General features: G+C 53.1%; 1 protein-coding gene across 1 annotated transcript in view; it reads left to right on the top strand.

The window, feature by feature from the left end:
• LOC131562110 (hydrocephalus-inducing protein homolog) overlaps positions 1-20,506 on the top strand; it is a 30,596-nt gene extending 10,090 nt beyond the window's left edge. Inside the window, exons 7-16 of the mRNA XM_058811684.1 lie at positions 18-117; positions 2,618-2,786; positions 4,677-4,744; positions 6,915-7,147; positions 9,054-9,154; positions 10,401-10,464; positions 11,086-11,148; positions 14,075-14,239; positions 18,474-18,755; positions 20,465-20,506. Coding sequence (XP_058667667.1) covers positions 18-117; positions 2,618-2,786; positions 4,677-4,744; positions 6,915-7,147; positions 9,054-9,154; positions 10,401-10,464; positions 11,086-11,148; positions 14,075-14,239; positions 18,474-18,755; positions 20,465-20,506 — 1,287 coding nt within the window. The remainder of the gene's footprint in view (positions 1-17; positions 118-2,617; positions 2,787-4,676; positions 4,745-6,914; positions 7,148-9,053; positions 9,155-10,400; positions 10,465-11,085; positions 11,149-14,074; positions 14,240-18,473; positions 18,756-20,464) is intronic.
• Positions 20,507-21,113: the final 607 nt, after the last annotated feature.

The following is a 21,113-nucleotide window of genomic DNA, read 5'->3' as shown; positions in this document are numbered from 1 at the left end:
GTCTCTTTCTGGTGTAGGAGGGAGAAATCAGGCCGAATTGTTCAGCTGAAATCAAGGTGACCTTCAAACCCCTGGAAGCACTGGAGTATGGAAGTGTGGCTTACTGCAGTATCTCAGGTGCAGCTCCTTTGCCCTGCCTCTCTCCCCCTCAGTGAAGCCCTGGTGCCAGCCTGAGCCCACTGGGCTCCCATGGAAGTGCTGGGAAGGGTCCCTGGTCAGCAGGGCAGTGCTGGCACATCCCCCCTGGCCCTGCAGCTCCCAGGGAGTCTCCCGTGCCAGGCCAGGGCTCAGAATGCTGTGTGTGCCTGAGTGATCCCAGAACAGCCCAGGCAGTGCAGGGAGAGGTTTTCATGCCGTGGCTTTGCCAGCATTCCCTCAAAGGCCAGAGAGCTCCAGAGCAGAACAGCTTCAGTGAACAAGCACTCAGCCCCTGCAGGCCCCTGGCCTCCAGGATGGCTCCATTTGCCATGAATCCATCATCAGGGAGCAGGAGCTGAGTTAGAAACGGGCTCCCTGAGCCTGGACCACCTCCCAGTGCCCAGACAGCAGCAGGGCAGAGGGGGCTGAGCCCCCTGAGCCCGGGCTGTTGGTAGAGGGAGCAGCCTTGGCCAGCAGCTGCTTCTCTCCCTGTGTGGCAGTTGTCACCTTGCAGCTCTCAGTCTGTGGCAATAGAACACAGTGCTGAGTGTCACAAGGGGAGCACCTGGGCAACAAAGTCCTGTGCTCCTGGGCCAGGGAGTTTGGCAATTGCCAAACCCTGTTGGAGCTTTGTGCCTGCACTGAATGGATTTCAAAGCTCCTATAGGTGCAGGGGAAGGAAACCACAGAATCACAGTATGGTAAGGATGGAATGGACCTTAGAGATCATCTAGTCCCAAGGCCCCTACCATGGGCAGGAACACCTCCCCATAGAGCAGGGAGCTCCAAGCCCCATCCAGCCTGGGTTGGAACACTTGCAGGGCTGGAACCTCCACAACATCCCTGGGGAACCTGCTCCCGTGCCTCACCACCCTCACAGGGAAAATTTCTTCCCGAATATCTCACCTAAATCTCCTTTCTCTCCATTTCTACCCATACCTCCATGGCCTGTCACTACAGGAACCAGAGATGTTTTAAACTCAGCAAACTGGTGGCTCAAATTGGAAAGCAGCCCAGGGAATGGGTTAGAAATTGCAAGTCAGCCTCAGGGGATATGTCCTGAGGGAAGAGAAGGGTCCATATCTTCTCCTGCAGCATCGGGAGCTGGTTGCATCCAGCTCAGAGTTGGGGACTAGCACTGAGGCAGCCTGGAAAATCCAGTGTAGCAGAGGGAATGATTGTACTGCAATGGACATCTCTCCCCAGGCTGTGAGAGCAGGCTGCCCCTGCAGCTCAGAGGGGAAGGCCAAGGACCCTTGGTTGAACTCAGCTCTCCTACTCTGAACCTTGGGAACGTTTTCGTCAACACCCCCCATGTCTATGAGGTGAGCAGCAGGGCTTGGGATGGATCCTGATGGCTTCTGAGGCAGCAGCAAGCCTGGTGCAGCTGTGGAATTGCTGCCAACCTGGGCAGCTGTGAGCAGGGAATATTTGATGGACTGCTCAAATCTGGGGGGACACAAAGGTGTGTCAGTTGTTCCTGAAGCCCCAGTCCCTGCTTTTGGGCAGCCTTCCTTAGGGATCAGCTGGGAGGCTTCCTGCAAAACAACTCCTTGGCACATGAAACCAAGCCTGGGTCAAAAAGCTGCATGTTCAGAGGCTTTTGTGGCAGTGCCAGACACAAGGCACCTTTGGACTGGGCTCTGCAGAAGCAGCTGCACCAAAGTGGCTGCCTTTGAGCTTCAGCCCACTGCCAACAGCTGCCAGCCAAGTGTCTTCTGCTTATTGCTGCAATCACAGGAAATCCTTGGGAGTTCTCTCCCTTGCTGACCAGTCCCTCACAGCACTTCAACCTCGGTGCATCTCTGGCTCTAGAAAGAGAAAAGTGATCCTGGGAATAAAGCAAAGGGTTTTTCTACCTATTTGTCTCCCCCCCAGTAGAGTCAAGCTTGCAAAAACTTCATGAGGCACTGCATCATGGCAGACACTTTCAAAATCTTGGCTGTGGATGGGAAAGACACGCTGAGATTTGTTACAAACGATGGTGCTCTCTGTACATTTTGACGCTGATGCCTCATTCTCAATGTATTGTTTTCATGGTCTGGGAAAAGGTGAATGAGCAGATGGTGCTGTTGGAGCTGTGCTCACTGGGGCAGCAGCAGCTCTGGGGTGATTCCCTAGGCAGCTGCAATCAGCCCACGTTGCTCTCAGCGCCAGCTCTCAATGCGCTTGGTGCTGCTGAGCAGAGGGGCACTGCTCTGTGCCCATGGGATAAGCCCAGGGTGACTGCAGTTCTGTGGAGTTGCCACTGCTCTGCATGAAAACCCAAAGGCAGAAGTTGTCCTGTTGAATCTTTGGACTTCTGCCATTCAGCAGCACAAAGCATCTTCTGCCTTTTCTGGGTGTTCATTGCATCATTAGACAATAACTCACAAGAAGGGGAGATTCCACACGTATTTCCATTTTGCTCTCTTGCTGCTGCAGGTGAAACTGATGAACCCAGGAGCTATTGATGCTCCCTTCACCTGTCTCCCTTCAGCCACCAACCTGGGCTTGTGTTTCAAGTTTGCCCCCGAGGAGGGCATCATTGCAGCAGGTGGGAGCCAGAGTGTGCAGATCTCCTTCAGTGCCACCGTGCTGGGGAGCTTTGAGGAGGAGTTCCAGTTCAGTGTGGCTGGATCTCCTACGCCTGCCATCCTGACCATCAAGTAAGGACCCTGGGAGCTGGGTGGGCACATCTGTAGCTGTCTCTGGGACATCCCCCACCTGCCTCCTTTTGGGGTGGAGCAGAGGAGAAAGGTGTTTCCTGAGGTCTGAATCTCTGCTCTGCCGCTGGCATTGCTTTGGTGTCAGGCTGCCTCCTGCCCTGTGTGGTGGCTGGGAGCTGGAATGACTCGTCCCTGCAGGGATCTCCCTGTGCCTTGGGCCATGGCAGGCAGTGGGATGGATCAGCTTTGGGCAGCAGCTGCTCTGGGATGTCCCACCTGAACACCCAGCAAGGCCCCCAGGGCTTTGCAGATGGGCCAGCCTGGCTGATTCTGCAGCAGCAGCAGCAGTGTTTGTAAAACCTTGTGTGAATAATCCATGCCAGATGGGCAGCAGCAGCCTCAGCTCACCTCTCATGGCCATGCTGTGGGGCACAAGCTGTGCCCCCAGCTCCTGTGCCCAGAGGGCTCTGGTGCCTCCTTTGCACAGCCAGCAAAGCGCTGATGTGGGAGTCAGGAACTGTGGGCTGGTGCCATGGCAAGAGACAATCCTGGCCCAGCCACAGGGAGAAGGGCGGATCATAGGGGAGGCAGAGCTCAGTGCTCAGCACCACAGCAGCGTGAGGCCTTGTCCCTGCCAGCCTGAGCCATGTGCTGCAGGATAATGGAGTGGAAGCAGGAGAGCTGATGCTGGCTGCTCTGCAGCTTTGGAGCTGGGCTGCTGCTCTTGGGCAGCACTGGCTCAAGGCAGTGAAGAAATGAAAGCAATCTGCACCTGATGGTACCAATGAGATAAGGGAGATGGGTAAAGAAGAACAAGGAAGTTATTCCTTAGCAAGAGAAAAGTGGTGAGCAGGTCTGCCCATAGTGCAGAAACAAATCTGCTGGCTTTGTTTTTGGAGAAAAAGTGCTGCTTTTTTCATTTGGAAATCAAGAGGGAACCTTTCACCATCAAATAATTGATTCTCCTCTGTCCCTCCCCCAAAATGGCCATGGGGTGTTTGTGCATAAGCAGCTTTCTCCTTGAGCAGGGGCAGGTGTCTCTTGTTGAGATGTGCAGAGCAGAGCCAGGGGCAGTCCTGTGAGTACAATAGAGGACACAGCTGACTGGTTCTTGATTTTGAACCAAAAGGCAGAGTGGGCACTGATTGGCATCAACCATGAAATCAACTGGTGAATGTTGTGCAGCTTCAAGTGCTGATTTCAGTGGATGTTGGTGGCTTTTGGAGTGTGTCTGCTGAGTTCAAGGGAAGGTGAGGTGCTGTGCTAGATTCAGGACAGCCAAGTTTGGTTGTTGAAGCTCTTGCTCTTGGCTGTGCCAGCTGGTGCACTGCTGACAAGCTGGTCCTTTCCTCTAGGATTCATCTGTGCCCTGGGTAGAACTGTTGCTGCTCTTTTCAGAGGATGTTTGGGAATGCCCTGGATTCATATCTCAGAAAGTGTCTGTAATGATTGTGTGGGTCAAACTCTCTTGAGAAAGCTCCTCCATGGGAACAGCAGTTGCAGCTCAGAAGGAGCAAAGCAGGGAAGCTGTGGTTGGAAGGGCTGCTTACAGAAGTTAGTGGGGACACCTTGATGTCCATGCCATTGCAGATGGGGAAACTGAGGCACGGAGCCATGTCTGGGTGTGTGTTCAGGGTCCTTCATGGGACCCCCAGCAACCCGGGGGCTTCTCCTGCCTGCCCTGTGCCCAGAGCCCATCAGGGGCTGTTGGCTGCTGCCCCTTGGCTGGAGCTGCCTCCTGTGCCCAGGGCCCTGTGCTGAGCACACGGGGCTGTGTTGGTTGGAAACCCCGGGTGCCCTGAGCCCGGGTTTTGTGCCCCCGAGCCACGACAGCCGGAGCTTTGCAATGCCTTTAACCGAGCCATTGCCTGCTCTGTCCTCGGCCTGCAGGGGCAGCGTCACTGCACCGAGTTTACACTTCGACCTCGCTGAGCTCGACTTCGGGGACATCTCCTTTGGTGAGTGTTCCCTGGGCTGGGACACAGCCTCAGGGATGTGTGCCTTCCAACAGAAAAGCATCCCTCACTCCTGCTCTGCCCCAGCAGCCTCTTCAGGCTGTGAACTGCAGAGCTGCTGCTGCTGCTGCTGCCTCAGGGGTCATTTTGCCATTGTGAGATCCAGTGGAAGCAAGGAATAGAAAGGCAGAATTTTCTGGTGTCTCTGTGCTGCTTTAAAAGACAGATGTCTGCCAAGGAAGGTGGGAATCTTGCTGCAATGGAAAGATGAGCCCCTCCCTCCAAATGATTATCCCTTCGAAATGACAGGGCTCCCAGGCAAAAGTGTGGGAAAAGGAATAACAGTTCTTTGCTAGACTGTCTCAGGAGAGCACAGACAAGAAGGCAAGGACAGACATTTCCCAGATGCCAAGTCCTGTTTTTCCCCTTTGGTGGAGTTCTGGTGACAGCAGGAGGAGCTGTGGGCTCTGGCAGGCCAGGGATCCCCCCCAGCCGGTGCGGGAAGGGAAGGGAAGGAGGAAATGCTCCTTTTGCAAAGCCCCAGAGGGCAGGAGGATGCGGGCAGTGCCCAGCAGCAGCAGCAGCAGCAGCAGCGGGGCAGGCAGGCAGGGTCGGTGCCAGCGCTGAGCTGCAGCCAGGGCAGCCCCGGGCCAAGCACAAACCTCCCGCAGCAGCAGCGGCCGAGCTGCGACCCCCGAGCGGGAGGAAGGGAAGCTCCGCTCCCTGCCCAGCCTCAGCTCCCACTGCACAGCCGCCCACGGCATCACGCCACAACTCCCAAGAACCCCCCAGGGAAAAGCCCAGCCCAGGGCCAAAACCGCCCCAAACCCCCCAGAACCCCTGTCCCCCTTCCCAGACCCAGGGCAACGTTCACTGCCAAGCCTAAAGCCAGAACAATGAAGTTCATGAACTTCTGAAGGAAACTCATTGCCTTTCTTGAGCTGCTTCTTCCCCAGCCTGCATCACCACGGAGGCACGTGTCAAGTTGACTTTGGAAGGAATGAAAGAAGAAAGGCAACAGATGGAAATATGGTTCTGAAGCAGGAGATTGATCCTGCTGAATCCATTTTCATTCCTAAGGGCTCTTCGGCTGAAGGCAGCTGTTGTATTTTTGCTTCTTTGTAACTCTTGACTGTTGTCTGCATGTGCTGGCCTCAGTCTCCTTGGAGGTTTTGACATCTGGGTTTGTCCTTTTTGTGCCTCTCTTGCCTCCCTGCTGGAGTCCCTGCTGGAGCTGGCAGTGGTCACTTGGATGGGCACAGAGAAGCTCTGGGCTGCAGCTGCAGTTGTTTTTCCTCCCCATCTGTGTCCCATTGACTCTTGGTGAGCAGGCCTGGGGAGAAGTCTCCTCCCCACAGAGCTGGCCAGCCCAGCCAGATGTGCAGTGCAGAGCAGGCTGTGGCTGCTCTGCGCGCTCTGCAGGACATCCCCACCATGAGTGGCTGTATCTCTGGCTTTGCAGGATGGAAAGCAAATCTCAGAGCCAAAGTGGGGTAAACCCTTGCAGGCAGCACTCTCAGTGAGCAGCACGGCTGTGATGTCCCTGTTTGTGGGCTGAGGTGGGACCTGGTTCCTGATTGCTAATCTCAAAGCAAGGCTCGGCTGTGCCCCCAGCTGAGCGGGCTCTGAGCTGTCACGTGCTCAGTCTGTTTGGCCCAAAGCAAGAGATGCCTTAAGGATCCTGCAGAGAGAAGCTGCATTAGGGTTCTTTGCCTCACGTTCTAGTTGCGGATTCCATCCTCACTTTCTTTTGCTGTAGCTTCTTCTTACTGACAACTCACTCTTTATATGTCTTGAAAAAGGTGGGAGTGTTGGCAGGCTGAGCAGGGAATTGGACAGCTTGAATTCTCAGAGTAAATGCTGGGTCTGGGTGCACACTCATCACTGAGAGAGAACTGGTGCTGGTTTGGGGCAGGTGAGGGAGCTTGGCCCCATCACAAAGAGAGAAGCTTGCAGTGTTCAGCAGGGCTAGGAGTGGACATTTTCAAGGCTGCAGTCTGGAATCTGTGTCAAAGGGAGCTAAGTGACGATTAATTCCTCACGCAGCTTCTGGGTGAGCTGTAGTTCAGATCATAGAGAGCTCCACTCCAATGCCACTTTGATCCTGCCAGGATCTTGCCCCCAGGATCATGGCCTGCTGGGTGCCTGAATGGATATTTGTGTCCTTGCCCAGGCTTTCCCTACACGCAGCGCTGCCGCCTCACCAACAGCTCCACGGTGCCCCTGACGTTCCAGCTCCGCATGTCGGACGATGGCACGCAGCCGGCTGTGGACAGCGTGGATCAGATCCGCAGGGACACCGACCCGGCCTGGAGCAAGGGAATCCATTTCCGTGTGGAGCCCAGGGAGTTCACCATCAATCCCAGCGGAGGCACCATCCTCCCCCAGGGACACCGGGACATCGAGGTACGGCAAGAGCCCAGCCACAGCCGCTGCAGCACCAGGGCTGGAGCTGCACTGCAGGGTGGGAGGGCTTTAGCTCTGGTGCCAGCTTGGAGCATGCTGGCACTGAGAGATATGCACTGCTGGGATGCCTCTGCTGGCTGGCTTACTCGGGATGTTCCTCAAAGAGCACTGTTTGCTTTCCAAAATCATATGCCTGAGTTCACAGACCTTATGGTCAAGGCCTGAAGCCATTCTTGTGTTTTTGAGAGCGATTGATTTGATTGCAATGGGGCAGAGCAAGGATGAGGGCAGAAGGTGGCTGTTAGAGAGATGTCATTGTATCAAGCAGTGAGCTTTTCTTTGTGGTGTCATTTCCCCCCTCCTGGGCAGCAGAATGATTTGTGTTCACTGCAGGAAGCTCCAGTGGAGACAAAAAAATCTGCAGCCATGTGTAGCGGTTCAAATTTATTGTATTGATTCCTTGTTAAGTGGTTTGTTCTGTGGTACCCCGTGTTCTCCCTGAGTTGGTTTACCCCTGGGTTTTAGCCTCCCTCAAAGCTGTCCCTCATGCCATTCCCTGCCCCTTGTTCCAGCTCTTTCCCTGCCTGTCAAACCCAGCCCCTTTTGTTCCCCAACCTTCTTTGCCAATTTAACCTGGAGCCAATCCCTGTCTGCAATGCCCCTTTGGAATTCCCCTATTCCTGGAGGCCCCATTGGCCCATGTGAGCCATCCTCCCCACCCTCCTACCCAAAGTGGCCCCAGACACTTGATGTAATCCCCTCAGTGCTCCCCTGAGGATTCCCTTTTGGCTTGCTGTTTGTATTCACCCTCTGATTTGTATCTGTACAAAAGCCCTTGCACGGGAGTGTCCAGGGCTCTTTAGGCTTTGACCCTTTTGCTTGGGATAAACCCTTCCTTGTGGAACTTCAAGACAGAGATCCTCCTCCTTTCTCCTCTGCCTGGTCCCGTTGGTGGCTTGTCTCTTGCGGCGTAGAGCAAGAGGCTCTGAGGGTTCTGCCTGTGGTCAATGCCCAGCCTGGGGCAGTTCTGAGGGTTCTGCCTGTGGTCAATGCCCAGCCTGGGGCAGTTCTGAGGGTTCTGCCTCTGGTCAGTGCTCACCCTGGGGCAGTTCTGAGGGTTCTGCCTCTGGTCATTGCCCAGCCCGGGGCAGTTCCCCACTCCTGGCGTGGGGCCGGAGTTCTCAGAGCCAGCCTGGGGTCAGGGTCCAAGGGCAGCCATGAACTGCCCAGCACCTGCTGGGCCACACTTTGCCCTCAGCCTCCTGCTGTAAAGCTGAACTCGTTGTGGTCGAGTCAGATTTCCTCGGCATGGATGTCTTTGTAGTCAGATGAGAAATTGGCCCCTTAATTTGAATGCAGTGTTGCATGGAGCTGTAGTCTAATGTTTTAACGTAGCTGACCTGACATAGGAAGGGGACCAGGACACCAGGTGGTTCATCACAGGTCCAGTTTATTGAAGAAAGCTTCAAACACTTATACAGCAAATAATAAGCTTATGAATATTCTGTAAGCCAAGCAATCTATTGGTTAAACTATACCATTAACTCTTCCTCATTCCTTAGGGGTTACATCTCTCTTTTCTCATGTCTCTCTCACTATTTGTTATCCTACTACAGCTAGGCCCAAGGACACGCTATCTCACAGGTGCAGGACTTGGAATTAGCCACAGTCTTGTACTTTTCCATTCTCTAGTCTCCTAAATTTCCCAACACTGACCTGTGCCCTTATAGCAAGGTGTGTTTAACAAATGTGGTATTGCCAGAAGGCTTTTGTTACTCTGAGACTGTGCTCTACACATGGAGCAGCAGAAGAATGAAGGGCAAATCCTCCCTCAGGAACTGGAGGTTATCACCCGTGGGTAATGAGCTTTTGTAAGGAAGCATTAACTGTTCTTCTCTTCCACCAGGTGACCCTGTGCTCCAACACGGTGATGGAGTTCTACCGGAGATTGCTGGTGGACCTGGAGGGTATTGGCAAGGGAGTGGCATCCCTGATCATCACAGCCAGGTACCAGCCCTTGCCTGGCCTCCCCCAGGCACTGCCTTGCCCAGGCTGTGCTGGCTGCAGCTGCCAAGGAGAAGTGCTGCTGAATGCCCTCATGTTGTGCCAGCTGGACACGAGAACAGCAGTGCTTGGGCAGAAGCCCGTGGTGAAAAGCACGTTTGCTCGCAGCCCAGCACGGTCCTGGGCCCTCTTCTAAAGGCACCAGGAATGATATCATTGATTGGCCTTGTTTTTGGTGCTTGAGGTGGAACAAATTTCCTGAGGGCCTCCTCTCCTTCAGGCTGCAAGAGATGGAGTTGTGCTGGCTGTGAGCACGGTGCACTGGTTTGGGCCACACCAAGCAGCTGCTGAGAGTCAGGCTCTGCCTCTGTCCATGAGGGCACATGGCAGGGGAGAAGTGGCTCCCAGCAAGAGTGGGGAGGGCAAGGTGTGACAAGGGGAAAGCAGCCCTTGATGTGGCAGGTCAGCTCCAGTTTTTGTCCTTCCCTCTGCTTCCCGTTTTGAGCTTTAATGTTGTCAGAGTTGAGAGCAAAAGTCGTTGTTGCTGCAGCAGAATTCCATGCTGCTGTGCTGCTGTGGGTGTCAGTGTGATGCCCAGAGGGATGCAGCTCCCTGGTGCTGTTCCCTGTGCCAGGCAGAGCCATCCAGGCAGTGCCTGGGCTGCCACTGTGTACAGCAGGTGGAGCTGGGGCCAGGCAGTGCCTGGAGCTGTGCAGTGAAGGAGCCAGGGAGCTGCAGGGCCTGGCAGGGGCTGATCAGCCCCTCTGTGGGGCAGCTGCTGTCTCGTGCCCTCCAGGGCTGGGGCAAAGAGCTGAGTTCTCAGGCAGGGCAACAGCACAATGGCAGAGAAGGGAGTCAGTTTTACTGAGACCCTGGAGCTGTGTGTTCCTTGAGCCTTAGGGAGCACTGATCCTTGTTGGGAAGGCTTCCCCAGAGCTCGTGGGTCACTGGCACTGTTGCAGGAGTCCTTGCAAGCCTTCTTGGGTAAAGGAGGGGCTGAGGCAGCTGTGGGGCAAAGTGCTCTGCCTGGGGCGCTTGGCAGCCTCTGGGTGCTGCCTCTCAGGGTTTGCCCCTCCTTGACAAGACATGTGGGAGTGGGAAGAGGTAGAAGGCAATTTATCCCTGTAGGGCTCTTCAATATGCATTTGACAGTGACCAATGGGTTCTGCTCCATTTCACAGTCTTTGGGGGTAGGCATTCTCCATTCTCTCAGTATCTCTGATTGTCCTGGGGTCATCTCTTTGCCCAGATGTCTCGTTCCTGAGCTCCAAGTGTCCTCCCCAGTGCTGCTGTGTGATGAGTGCCACCTGAAGGTGCCCTACGAGAGAAAGATCCTCATTAGGAATCCCAGCCACCTTCCTGGCTGCTACGGGCTTATTCCCCAGGTTTGGCATCACATCCACCTCCTCCTGTCAAATATTCCTGAGGAGATTATTAGGGGAACCAAGGGTTTGGATAAGACCTTGCTGCTTTCTATTCAGTCTTAAAGATCTGCTGAGAGCAGGATCCTACCAAACTGTAAACTTTAGGAGGCAGTTTAAGCTCCTGAAAAAACAGTTGATGCTCTAGTCCTCAGGGTGTTTTCCTGTGGGAGATCTTAGAGGGTTGTGAAAAGCTGCTGCACCCACAGACACCAGTGCCTTTGCTGGCAGCCTCCTTGCAGGATCCCCTGGGAGTGCTAACCCTACAATTCTTGCATCTTGTTTGTGCCTTTGACCTTTGTCCTGGGGAGCTTTAAAGGTGTGTGTAAGTTTCTGTTGTGGTGGATGTTAAGGAGCCTACAGTTTCTTGAGAGGTCCCTCTGAATCTGCGTTTCATTGTGTCCCTTCCAGAAGCGCAAGGAGGACTCTGCTGTGCTCTACTCCAGCCCCAAGCCCTGTGGGATTGTGCAGCCCCAGAGCACAGCAGAGATCCCAGTTGTGGTGGCAGTGCAGGCCCTGGGCACTCATCGCACCAACGTTCTCATCGGCGTGTTCGGGGATGAGAGAAACCCCCTGGTGAGGGCAAGGGGAGATGTGAGCCTGTGTGCAGCTGCTCCTGGCAGGGTGCACAGGGACAGGGATTCTGCCGGGGAAAACAGGCACAGGCTGCTGGGGAGAAGGACAGGAGGGACGGGGGCACAAACAGCTCCTGCCTTAGAGGTGGGAATCTCAGTGTCTGACACAGAATGGAGTTGGGCTTAGCTGGAATCCAGGGGGCATTTGAGGTCATTATTCTTTCAAATGCTGGTAACTTTGGAAACATCTGTTTGAAAATGTCATCTCTCTGAGCGCAAGAGAGGATGTCAGAAGTCTTCTGGGAACCTTGAGCTTTCTGTAAAAGAAAGGAAAGCTGGCATTTGAAGAGTGGTTGCAAGGACTGAAACTTCGATTAAAACATATGGAAATGGCAATGCCAAATTCCACGGATGGCACCAAACATCTGAACCCGGGCCGTCGTGGCACTGCCTGTAAATCAGTGAACAGGAAGGAAAGGCAATGCAGGCTGTGCCAGGGAGCCTGAAGTTTGAGCAAACAGTTGCTTTTAACTATCAGGCTGCTTCCCTTAAAGAGGAGGGTTTCTCCCCACCAGAAGAACCAGTTGTTTAACCGTCAGGCTGGTCTTACCTAGAGATTTCTTGCAAAGATAAAACCTTTCGGACAGTAACTTTTAGTTTGAAAGGTTCTCTTAGCTTAATCCTTTTCAATTTGGAGGTGAACATGTAATTTTCTTTTTCCCCAAAAGCCCAGCATTTCAGCTGGAGAGTGGTAGCTGTCCCTAAAGAAATAACTTGAGCAGGGTTGAGCTGTTGAAGGTTTTTTAGGTTTCTCTGTTGTGGTTTGTTTTGGGTTTTTTAAAATCTTTCTTGCTTGCTTCCTGGAACAGAGAGCACAATTACGGAGCTCAGGACGGCTGGCAGAAATCTCCCCAAGCCCAAGGCTGGCAGAGCTTGGCAGGATCCCAGCACCACAGCCTGTGTATGTATGGATGGAAGGAAGGATGGATGGGGAATGCGACCTGAGTCACCTGGGAGTGTTGTAAAATGTCAACCAACCCCCCAGCGGTGTCAGGGGAACATTCCTGATAAATCCCTGGTGGAGCTGCAGAGTTTCTGGCCTTGGGCACTGGGTGGGCTGTGCTGGCTGGGCACTGGCTGGGTCTGCCCCTCGGTGTCTCAAATCTCACCTTTTTGCTGCCTTCTCTGTCTTTTCCTCTCCCACTGTGCTTTTTGCATCCCCACCAGGTGTAAATGCCTGTCCTCTGTAATTGCTCAATGCGAGCAGTTGCAGCTGCTGCAGCACCTCAGTGCCATCCCTGGGCTGCCTTTAGAACAGACCTGCCCCAGCCTGGATTGGGAAGGGCTGGATCAAACCATTTCTCAGTCCAACGAGCCAGCACCCAGCCAGGGGCTGCATCCTGGCCAGGAGCTGCTCGTGCAGGTGTCCCTCCCTCCCTCTCTCCCACTGCAGGTCCCTGTTCATAGTTATTTATTTTCCAGAGATGAGCTCCACCCACCTAAATTCAAACCCCAGCCACCGAAGGAGAGGAGAACCAGTCTGGATTGTGCGGCAACTCGATGGAGGCACTTCAGGACTGGGCAGGAGGAGGCAGCCAGAGCCCTGAAAGAAGTGCAGGATTTTACCCACTCTTCAGGAGCAGAGGTAGATTTTCTTGTACACCGACTGCTTGCTTTGCCTCCCCAGCCTGCCAGCACCAAGTCCTGCTCATGCTGAGCTCCCTTTTTGCTGCCCTGCTGTGCTGTGCCCTGACAGTGGGCTGGGCAGCAGGGCACGTGGCTGGACATGGGCTGAGGGGGAGGGAGAAATAGGAGAGTTTTCCTTGGAGAAGCTGGCTCAGATCCTACAGGCCTGTGCTGAGTGTGGGATTTTTTTGCCTTGTTTCCTTCCCAGTGTAAGATGAGGCTTTTCTCTGCATCATCATGGTAACACCTCCAGCTTCCCTCACAGAGCAAGCTGGGATTATGCTGATCTCCATGGACCCTCTTCCCAAGGCAGCCAGACTCCCTGTTTGCAGGGCTCTGCTTTCACCCAGAGCTGCTATTGCACTGCTGGCCCTGGAGCTGTCTGACAAAGGCAGACTTTGCAGAGGGGCTGTCTCTTCCTCCCAGCACAGAAAATGGCTTGTTTTTTGGGTGCCAGCACCAAATCCTGAGCACCCTCACCTGCCTCGAGGCTTGGAGGGATTCAGGTGCTCCCTGGACGTGGCGCACACTGCCCTGGGAGCAGAGAAGGCAAGAGGGAATCTGACTCCCTTGCCCATTGTCAGTGTGGCAAGCAGGGCTGGAGCTGCCAGTGCCACTGGGGGCCCTCAGCATTGGCCACAGAGGGGCCTCCCATCCCTGCAGGCCATCGCAAAGTGCTGCTGGAGCAGCTGCTTGTTGGAGAGGCCGTGCAGGACACGTTGCAGGGCTGCCCAAGGATGCTGTGCAGCACCTGTGGAGGGCACTGCTCCCCCTGGAACTCCTCAAGTGCTCCACAGGAAATTGTTGCAGGAGATTTTGCTGTAGCACCTTGAGAAAGAAGCATTTAAATCAGAGAGAGAGGGGAAGAGCCTCAGGAGTCAGATGAGCTGGGCTGGACTCCTTCCCTCAGCTCCAAGAGCTCTCACTCTGAGTCTCCTCCTTTTCTAAAAGCAGGAAGTTTTGAAACTTTGTAATGGCAAATTGTGCATCAGAGAGAATTTCTACTGCCAGGAGACATCCTAGTTCACTTTCATGTAATGTACTAATTAATGCATTGTGCTGTGAGTATGGGAGAAGATTTTCCCCATGGTCCCTGCACTGGTCAATGGCATGGATGCAGGATGAGGTGAGGGTGATTCTGGCAGTGTTTGGGGAATAGGCCCCTCTGGCTACAGCTCCAAGATGCTCTTCTGCATCCATTTCCATGCTCAACACCTCAATCTCTCTTGTCTTCCATCCAGGCTTTCAATATCCTGCCACTGCCAGGTGTGCTGCAGCCAGGAGAGAGCCAGCAGGTCACCTCCACCTTCTCTGGCCACCTCAACACCACCTGCAATGTCCCGGAGCTGTGCCACATGGAGGGAGGCTCCACCTCTGAGGTGCTGGTGCCCAGGGCGGCCTCACGTGTCAGCTCCTCCCTGAGCCCCCAGGAGATCAACTGTGGCTCTCAGGCCTCTCTCAGGGACAGGTGAGTCAGCCTTCCGTGGGTTCCTGCTCTGCCACGGGTTATTGTCCCTGCAGGGCTTCCCTGCTCCAAGGCCTCTGAGCTCAGAGGAGCTGCAGAGCAAAGGCCAGCAGCAACATAGGGATGGCCACTCTGAGCTCCCTGGCTGCCAAGAGAGGAAGGACCTTCTTCTGTTGAGACAGAACATCATCTTCTCTATTTGAGTGCTGAGCCCTCCTGGCTTAGCTGCTGCCTGCGGGGAGCTGGGCTCTGGGCCTGCCTTGGCACCGCATTTAGAGGTGTCTTGAAGTCCATGGTGTTGAGTGGCATCTTCTTCATCATCTGCCTTCTTCACCAGAACAGTGGGATTGTGGTATGGGCAGGCGTGGGGCACAGAGCAAACCTTGCTTTGGGTCCTGCTCCTGCCACAGATGAAGTCCTTGCACTGCTGATCTGCCAGGGTTCTCCTTATGGTGGCATAGCAGCCAGAAAAACTCCTGTGCTTTAGGCTCCCCTGCAGCTGCAGCCGTAGGCAAGCACAGGAGAAGCTCAGCTCCAGCAAGGCAGCCCAGCTCAGGACACACAGGCCAAGTGTGGAGCTGGGAGTGGAGGTGCTTAAAGCAAGCCTGTGCATCAGGACTTCTTCAGGCCAGGCTGAAGTTGGTTTCATGGGGAGGAGACGGACGAGGCTGCTTCCAGTGGTTTCCATGGCAGCCAGCACTGGTTTGCTTGGTCCCAGCTGGGTTCCAGCAGGAAATCTGCCCGACAAGAGCCTGTCTTGCAGGAGAGGAGTTCCTGCAGCCTTTGCTTTCTGACTGATAGGATTGTTCTCATGAAGGAGCAGGCTAGGAGTCGTTAAAACCGAAGATCACGGGCAGAGACTCTCTAACTAATTAAAGTTAGACAGTGGGATGTTTATTAACACCGGCGGGTGGCACCAGAGCCGTCCCTAAAAGGCGTGACCGCGCTGTCCAAGGTTCTTTGCCCTCTCTTTATTTCCCAAGATCTTACACACAATACATCTGCACAACCCCAGCACCTCCCATCCCTGCTCTGTATTCAAATGAGGTCATTGGTCCTTCACTCCTGTGCAATTCTTCCCTTGAATTGGGTTGGTGTCTCGAATTGGGTCAGTGGTCTTAGGGGGTGAAGTCAGGAATGTCTTCATCAGGTCTCTGTGACCCTCTGGCACCATCCAAGGTCCCCTGCTTAGTGATTGATTGACATCAAGCCCAGGTGCTAACCATTGTTCTACTGGTTTCAAGATGTTCTTATAACAGTTCACTTCCTCCACTTCCCTCTCCTAATGGTAAACAATAGAACAATCTGCTCCAGCTTAAGCATCTCATAATCATTAACCTATGGTCTGCCTATCTAACCTACATCCTGATCAATGGGAATTGCTTCTAACCCTCAGCTGAAATCTGAACTCTTTAAAATCATGCTTCAGCTATGCCCAGGGAGAAGGGGGCTGAATGAGCTGAGTAAGAACTGTAGGAGAGCTAAGCAGATGTCAGCAATCTGTGCTCTGCTTTAAACTGGGAAGCCAAGAGACAAAGGGCGTTTCCAGGCACCAGTGCAGAGAGCTGCTGGATCAGCCTTTGGCAGGGGCTGGAGGGGTCTGGCTGTGCCTTCAGAGGGAGCTTGCACAGTCAAGACCTTATGATGGCAAAGCTCAGGTTTGGCCGGTCCTGGAGGTCCCCTTCCACCCATGCCCTCACTTGGGATGTTCCCAACCTCTGTGGGTTGAGGAGAATTCACGGAAATGGCCTCAGGGTCAAGGAATGAAGTGCAGGGCCAGCCAGGACGAGGGAGCCCAAGGTTCTGGTGGGACTCTCAGCCATATTTTCTGTTTTGTCTGCAGAAGGGAGCTGAAGGAGCCAGCTCAAAAGGTCGAGGAGGAGGCAAAAGCCTTAGAGGAGGAAGAGAGGAGGAAGGAGGAAGAGAGGCAGAAGAAGGGAAAGAAGAGTGTCTCTGTTGGCAAGCAACCTCCAATACCAGCAAAGGGGAAAACCAAGACCCGAGAGAATAAGGAAACCAAAATTCCAAAAAAAGAAACCAAAATCCCAGAGAGGAAGGAAAGCAAAGCATCAGAAGGGAAGAAAATCAAAGCATCAGAGAAGAAGGACACCAAAGCATCAGAGAGGAAGGAAACCAAGATCCCAGAGAAGAAGGAAGACAAAGACCCAAAGAAGGCGGAACCCAAAGCTCCAAAGAAGGGAGAACCCAAAGCCGTCAAGAAGGGGGGAACTGAAATCCCATAGGACTAAGCTAAGATGGAGAAGAACTCTTTATTCTTTATTCATACAACTCATTTTACACAGTTTAACAGACCTTGTGTGCACCTTTAGTTCATTCAAAGGTTTCTTATCAGTTAGTCGATTATTGGTTAATAAAATAGATTTTACTTGTGCATCAAATCTCTCTATTGTATTGTTTACCTCTTCACTGATTCTCACGGGACAAATTACTTGTTATTGCAGGTGCATTTGTTTTTCACCCTCAGAATAGAATGGTCACAAAGTCTCATTCTCAAAATAGCTTCACATGGGAACTTGTAACTGCTTAGTTGCACACAGAAGAGATGATAGGCCAGCTATTGATGTGGCTGAACAAGGCTTCATTTCAAAAGGCTTTTCTGTCGCAGACATTTTTTCACAGAAATCCTTTCTTTCAGTTTTCTGTGTCTTCTGGAAGGCTGAGGCCTCAGAGGAGAACATAAACAATTATTATCAGCTTCTGGGGAATGCAACAGGGGCACCTATTTTGATTGGTGATTGGTTCATGTTCCCATGTTTATAATTAAGGGCCAATCACAAAGTGTAAGCCAGGGGACTGAGTCCTTGGCCACAGCTTTGTTGGGATTCTTTTCTATCTCTTCCTAGCTAGCCTAGCTGCTCTGCAAACCTCTCTCCTTATTCTTTCTAGTATAACTATAATGTATTATATCTTATATTAATAAATTCAGCTTTCTGATTCAAGAAACAAGATTCACCGTCTCTTTATCACCAGCAGCGCCCACTCAGGCGCGGTAATATCTGGTGACCCGACGTGTCAGAGCAAAAATTAATTTAATAAGACCAGAGGAGCAAAATTGCTGCACTGGGTAAAATCCTGTATGTGTGGCATTTGATGGTTGCTTTGAAGTGACCAAAGAAAGTGGATTCAAGCCAGGAGCTGAAGAACTGAAGATCCTGATTTGGACAGAGTTCACAGCCAAGGCTGACCACAACAGAACCTTCTTCTGGAAAACCATCAGGAAAGATGATGGAAAAGGGCAGCAGACCTGTGGAGCTGGCCAGAGCAAGCTGGACTCTTTTAGAAGGTACTGTGGGCTTTTCTATCCCTGATGAACCAGCCCTTCATAGCTTGTGGCTGTTCGTTTGGCAGACACATGCCTTGCCAGAAGAGATTCAGTTCTCCGCTTCAGAGGAAAAGCTTATTGCCCTCTGGAAATATTGGTGCAGAGAAGATGGTTGCTTTTTGTCAGAAACAGATATCTATGGGTTCTTTCGATGGGCAAAGCTTTTTGGGTTTTTTACTGATGTCCTGTACGCTTTAGATGTTTTCGTCTGGGAGTGCATGGACTCAATTATCCAGTGCGTCTACAGTCAGGGACGCGTGTTGCCTTCTATCTACCCAGCATTTATAAAGCTTTTCCCAGTCCTGAAGCGCAGAGCAGCTTGTTTTCAATGGATCTCTAACTGTTATGGAAAAGCTCCGTTTCCACCGCCCTTGGCAGAAGACCCCATGGGTGATGACTTTGGGCTTTTCGCCCCCCCCGCTTCGCGGCGCGGGGGGCTGAAACTTCGCGGCGCGAAGAAGTTTTTTTACTCTTGCTCCGGAGCATGCTCAGATGGAGTGTTGTCCTCCCCCCCCTTCTCTCTTTCCGGGGGGATGGGAGTGGCCGCTCAAGCCAGCGCCGGCCTCTCAGACTCCGCCTCCTTCACACATCGGAGCGGCACCGGTCTCCGAGGCTTCCTCCACGCCCCTGCTAGAGCCGTCACTCCAGGAGGTCCCGCCCGCGGTTTCACCGGCCTCCCCGCCCCCGCCAGAGCCTGTGTCGGAGAAGGCAGAAGAGAACAGCACTTTCGGCGATTGACCTGTTGCTAAGCAACAGCGATGCCCCGCCGCTTCTCCCGGCCCCGCTGCTGCCTGTTTGCGCTCCGAAGGAGACTGCGACTGCGCCTCTGCAGCAGACCCCGGAGTCAGCGGCGGGGCACGGCGCCGGCCCCGTGTCGTGCCTGCCGCTGCTTTCAGGGCTGGGGGACGCGGCGGAGGTGGGTTCTCGCGCATCCCCGCCGCTTCAAGCCGAGACAGTCCCAGAGTCAGCGGCAGAAAACGGCGCTGAACCTGCGGGACTCTCGGAGCAGCCCGCGGCTGATCCCACGATCAGCGTGATTCCCTCCTCGGCCGGCTCCTCCGTGGCCAGAGTCACTGCCGCGTTCCAGGCCAGCCCCAGCGTCATCCACAGCCCCGTGGGCCCCCACCCTGGCCCAGCGCCCCCCATGGCCGGCCCGCCAGCCCCGGGCCCGCTCCAGGAAGCGGCCCCAGAGTCTGGTCTCTCCTTCAGTGGAGCGGGGGCTGCCCGCCAGCTGACTCTTGCGGCAGTCCAGCTGCCGGCTTTCAAGCTCGGCGGTTTGGGGGGTGGTGTTTCGGTTGCTGTCCCATAGAGGCTGCCATCTCTGCCGCCCATCTTGTGCCCTAGCGGCGGGGGGGAGGGGGCTCCCGAAAGTTCTGCCTCTGGTCCCCAGCCCGGTGGGGGTGGTGACATGTTGCTGTGGGAAACAAACATTCCCAGACCCGAGATGAAGATTCTCGGGGCAGCTTCTATTTCCCTGCTGCTGGCATGCCTCAGTGGTTTAGGGGAAAGGAAGCGTCTCACTTCCCGTGCTGCCATTGTACTGGCAGCAGGGTTCAGGCCTGTGGATATGCAGAGCCTTCCTCATGGGTTTGGCCTGGGCCGTTGGGCTCAAAAAATTCCTGGGCTGGTCCCACTGCGTGGCCTCCTTATGTTTTTGGGGACTCTGGTTTCTCCTACCGGTCCTGGTCCCCCTTTGTGAGCCAGTTTTGGGGTTCCTGGTCCAGTATGGGCCAGGGCCCCCAGGGCCTTTCCTTGTCTGGCACTGCTCTGCTCTGCTGCTGCTCTTTTGTTTTTCAATTTAAAAAAAAATAAAAATTAAAATTAAATAAAAAAGATTGAAAACAGCGGGCAGCAGCTCTGAAGCATTGAAGGGCCAGAAAGGACATTCCACAAACTGTTTAAAAATTGTGTTATGAGTGTCAATGGTTTTTTGATAACTATTGATGGGATTCCTTTTGCAGCAAGTTGTTTTCAGGACCAAAAAGGACTCTCAGATATTCCAAGGGAAACAACTTTGGCTCTTGGACTGTTCCTGAAACTCAGCTGCATGGACTCAAATTCTCTTTGCATTGTATTTTGCATTTTTCTTATATTGTAGCATTGTTCTAGTGATTTGTTAGTTATTGTATATTCTACAGGTAAAGAAATTTCCTGTTCATTCCACATCAGCATTTTTTTTATTTTATACAATTTAGAAAGGTGAGATGTCGCAGACATTTTTTCACAGAAATCCTTTATTTCAGATTTCTGTGTCTTCTTGAAGGCTGAAGCCTCAGAGGAGAACATAAACAATTATTATCAGCTGCTGGTGAATGCAACAGGGGCACCTATTTTGATTGGTGATTGGTTCATGTTCCCATGTTTATAATTAAGGGCCAATCACAAAGTGTAAGCCAGAGGACTGAGTCCTTGGCCACAGCTTTGTTGGGATTCTTTTCTATCTCTTCCTATCTAGCCTAGCTGCTCTGCAAACCTCTCTCTATATTCTTATTAGTATAGTCATAATGTATTATATATAATATCTTAATAAATCAAGCCTTCTGATTCAAGAAACAAGATTCACCGTCTCTCTATCACCAGCAGCGCCCACTCAGGCGCGGTAATACTTTTCTTCTATCATTATTCTACCTATGACATCCCCCGGTGTGTCCTTGGACCCACATTGTCACAACTGACCCACGGTTCCATGAGGTTCCCCTGTGTCACCATGGTCACTGTCAGAGGCTGGATGAGATCAATGTCCTGAGACACTGTGGGATGAGCTGTCAATCAGTCACACAGTGGGTACAGTGCTAACCCAGCCCTGATTGCCTGTGTGATCAGAAATCCCACCTGGGGGAGGCTCACAAGGGCCTGGGGGCTTAAAATATAGAGCACAAGGTGAGCCCCTGGTATGGACTCTGCCCTCTCCTGGGGTTTGTGTCTCACCCACACTGGAACCCTAGGAGCTGTTAGTCATATATGTGTCTTTCTATAGAGCTTCTGTCTTTCTGTCTCTCTCTCTTTCTTCTTGTTCTAATGCTCTTTATATGGAACATTTTTGGACACCCTAACAGCTTACGTGTTTTAATGTTTCCAGGATAAATGGGCTAAGTTAATGAAGTTACTGCTATGATTAGTGTTTTATGTGTAATTTGATGTTGCGTTAAATCCTATTCCAAAGTTCTTGATTTTTTGCACTTTGCCAGTAGAATTTTGTGTCATTTTGACCTCTTACAAATATCTGGCTGGTGTTTTTCCTGTGCACCAAATTTGAGTAAAGGTGGCAGATGAATTGGTGAGTTGGCACGCAAGCCCTGAATGGAGCTCCGGGTGCGTGGAGGATCGGGGCAGTGTGAGTCGCGCACAATCCCTGCAGTGGGAGGACACGGGTCCCTAGCGGGGTTTAGGGTGCCCCGAGTACAGCGGCAGCACTGAGTAGAGCCAAGAGGGCCCCAGTGCCCAGGGTGGAACGGCGGTGCTGGGGGTTCAG

Source organism: Ammospiza caudacuta, chromosome 10 (genome assembly GCF_027887145.1).
Source record: "Ammospiza caudacuta isolate bAmmCau1 chromosome 10, bAmmCau1.pri, whole genome shotgun sequence".
Taxonomy (NCBI): domain Eukaryota; kingdom Metazoa; phylum Chordata; class Aves; order Passeriformes; family Passerellidae; genus Ammospiza; species Ammospiza caudacuta.
Note: the sequence above shows the minus strand (reverse complement) of the source record. Positions and strands in the feature narration are given on the sequence as shown.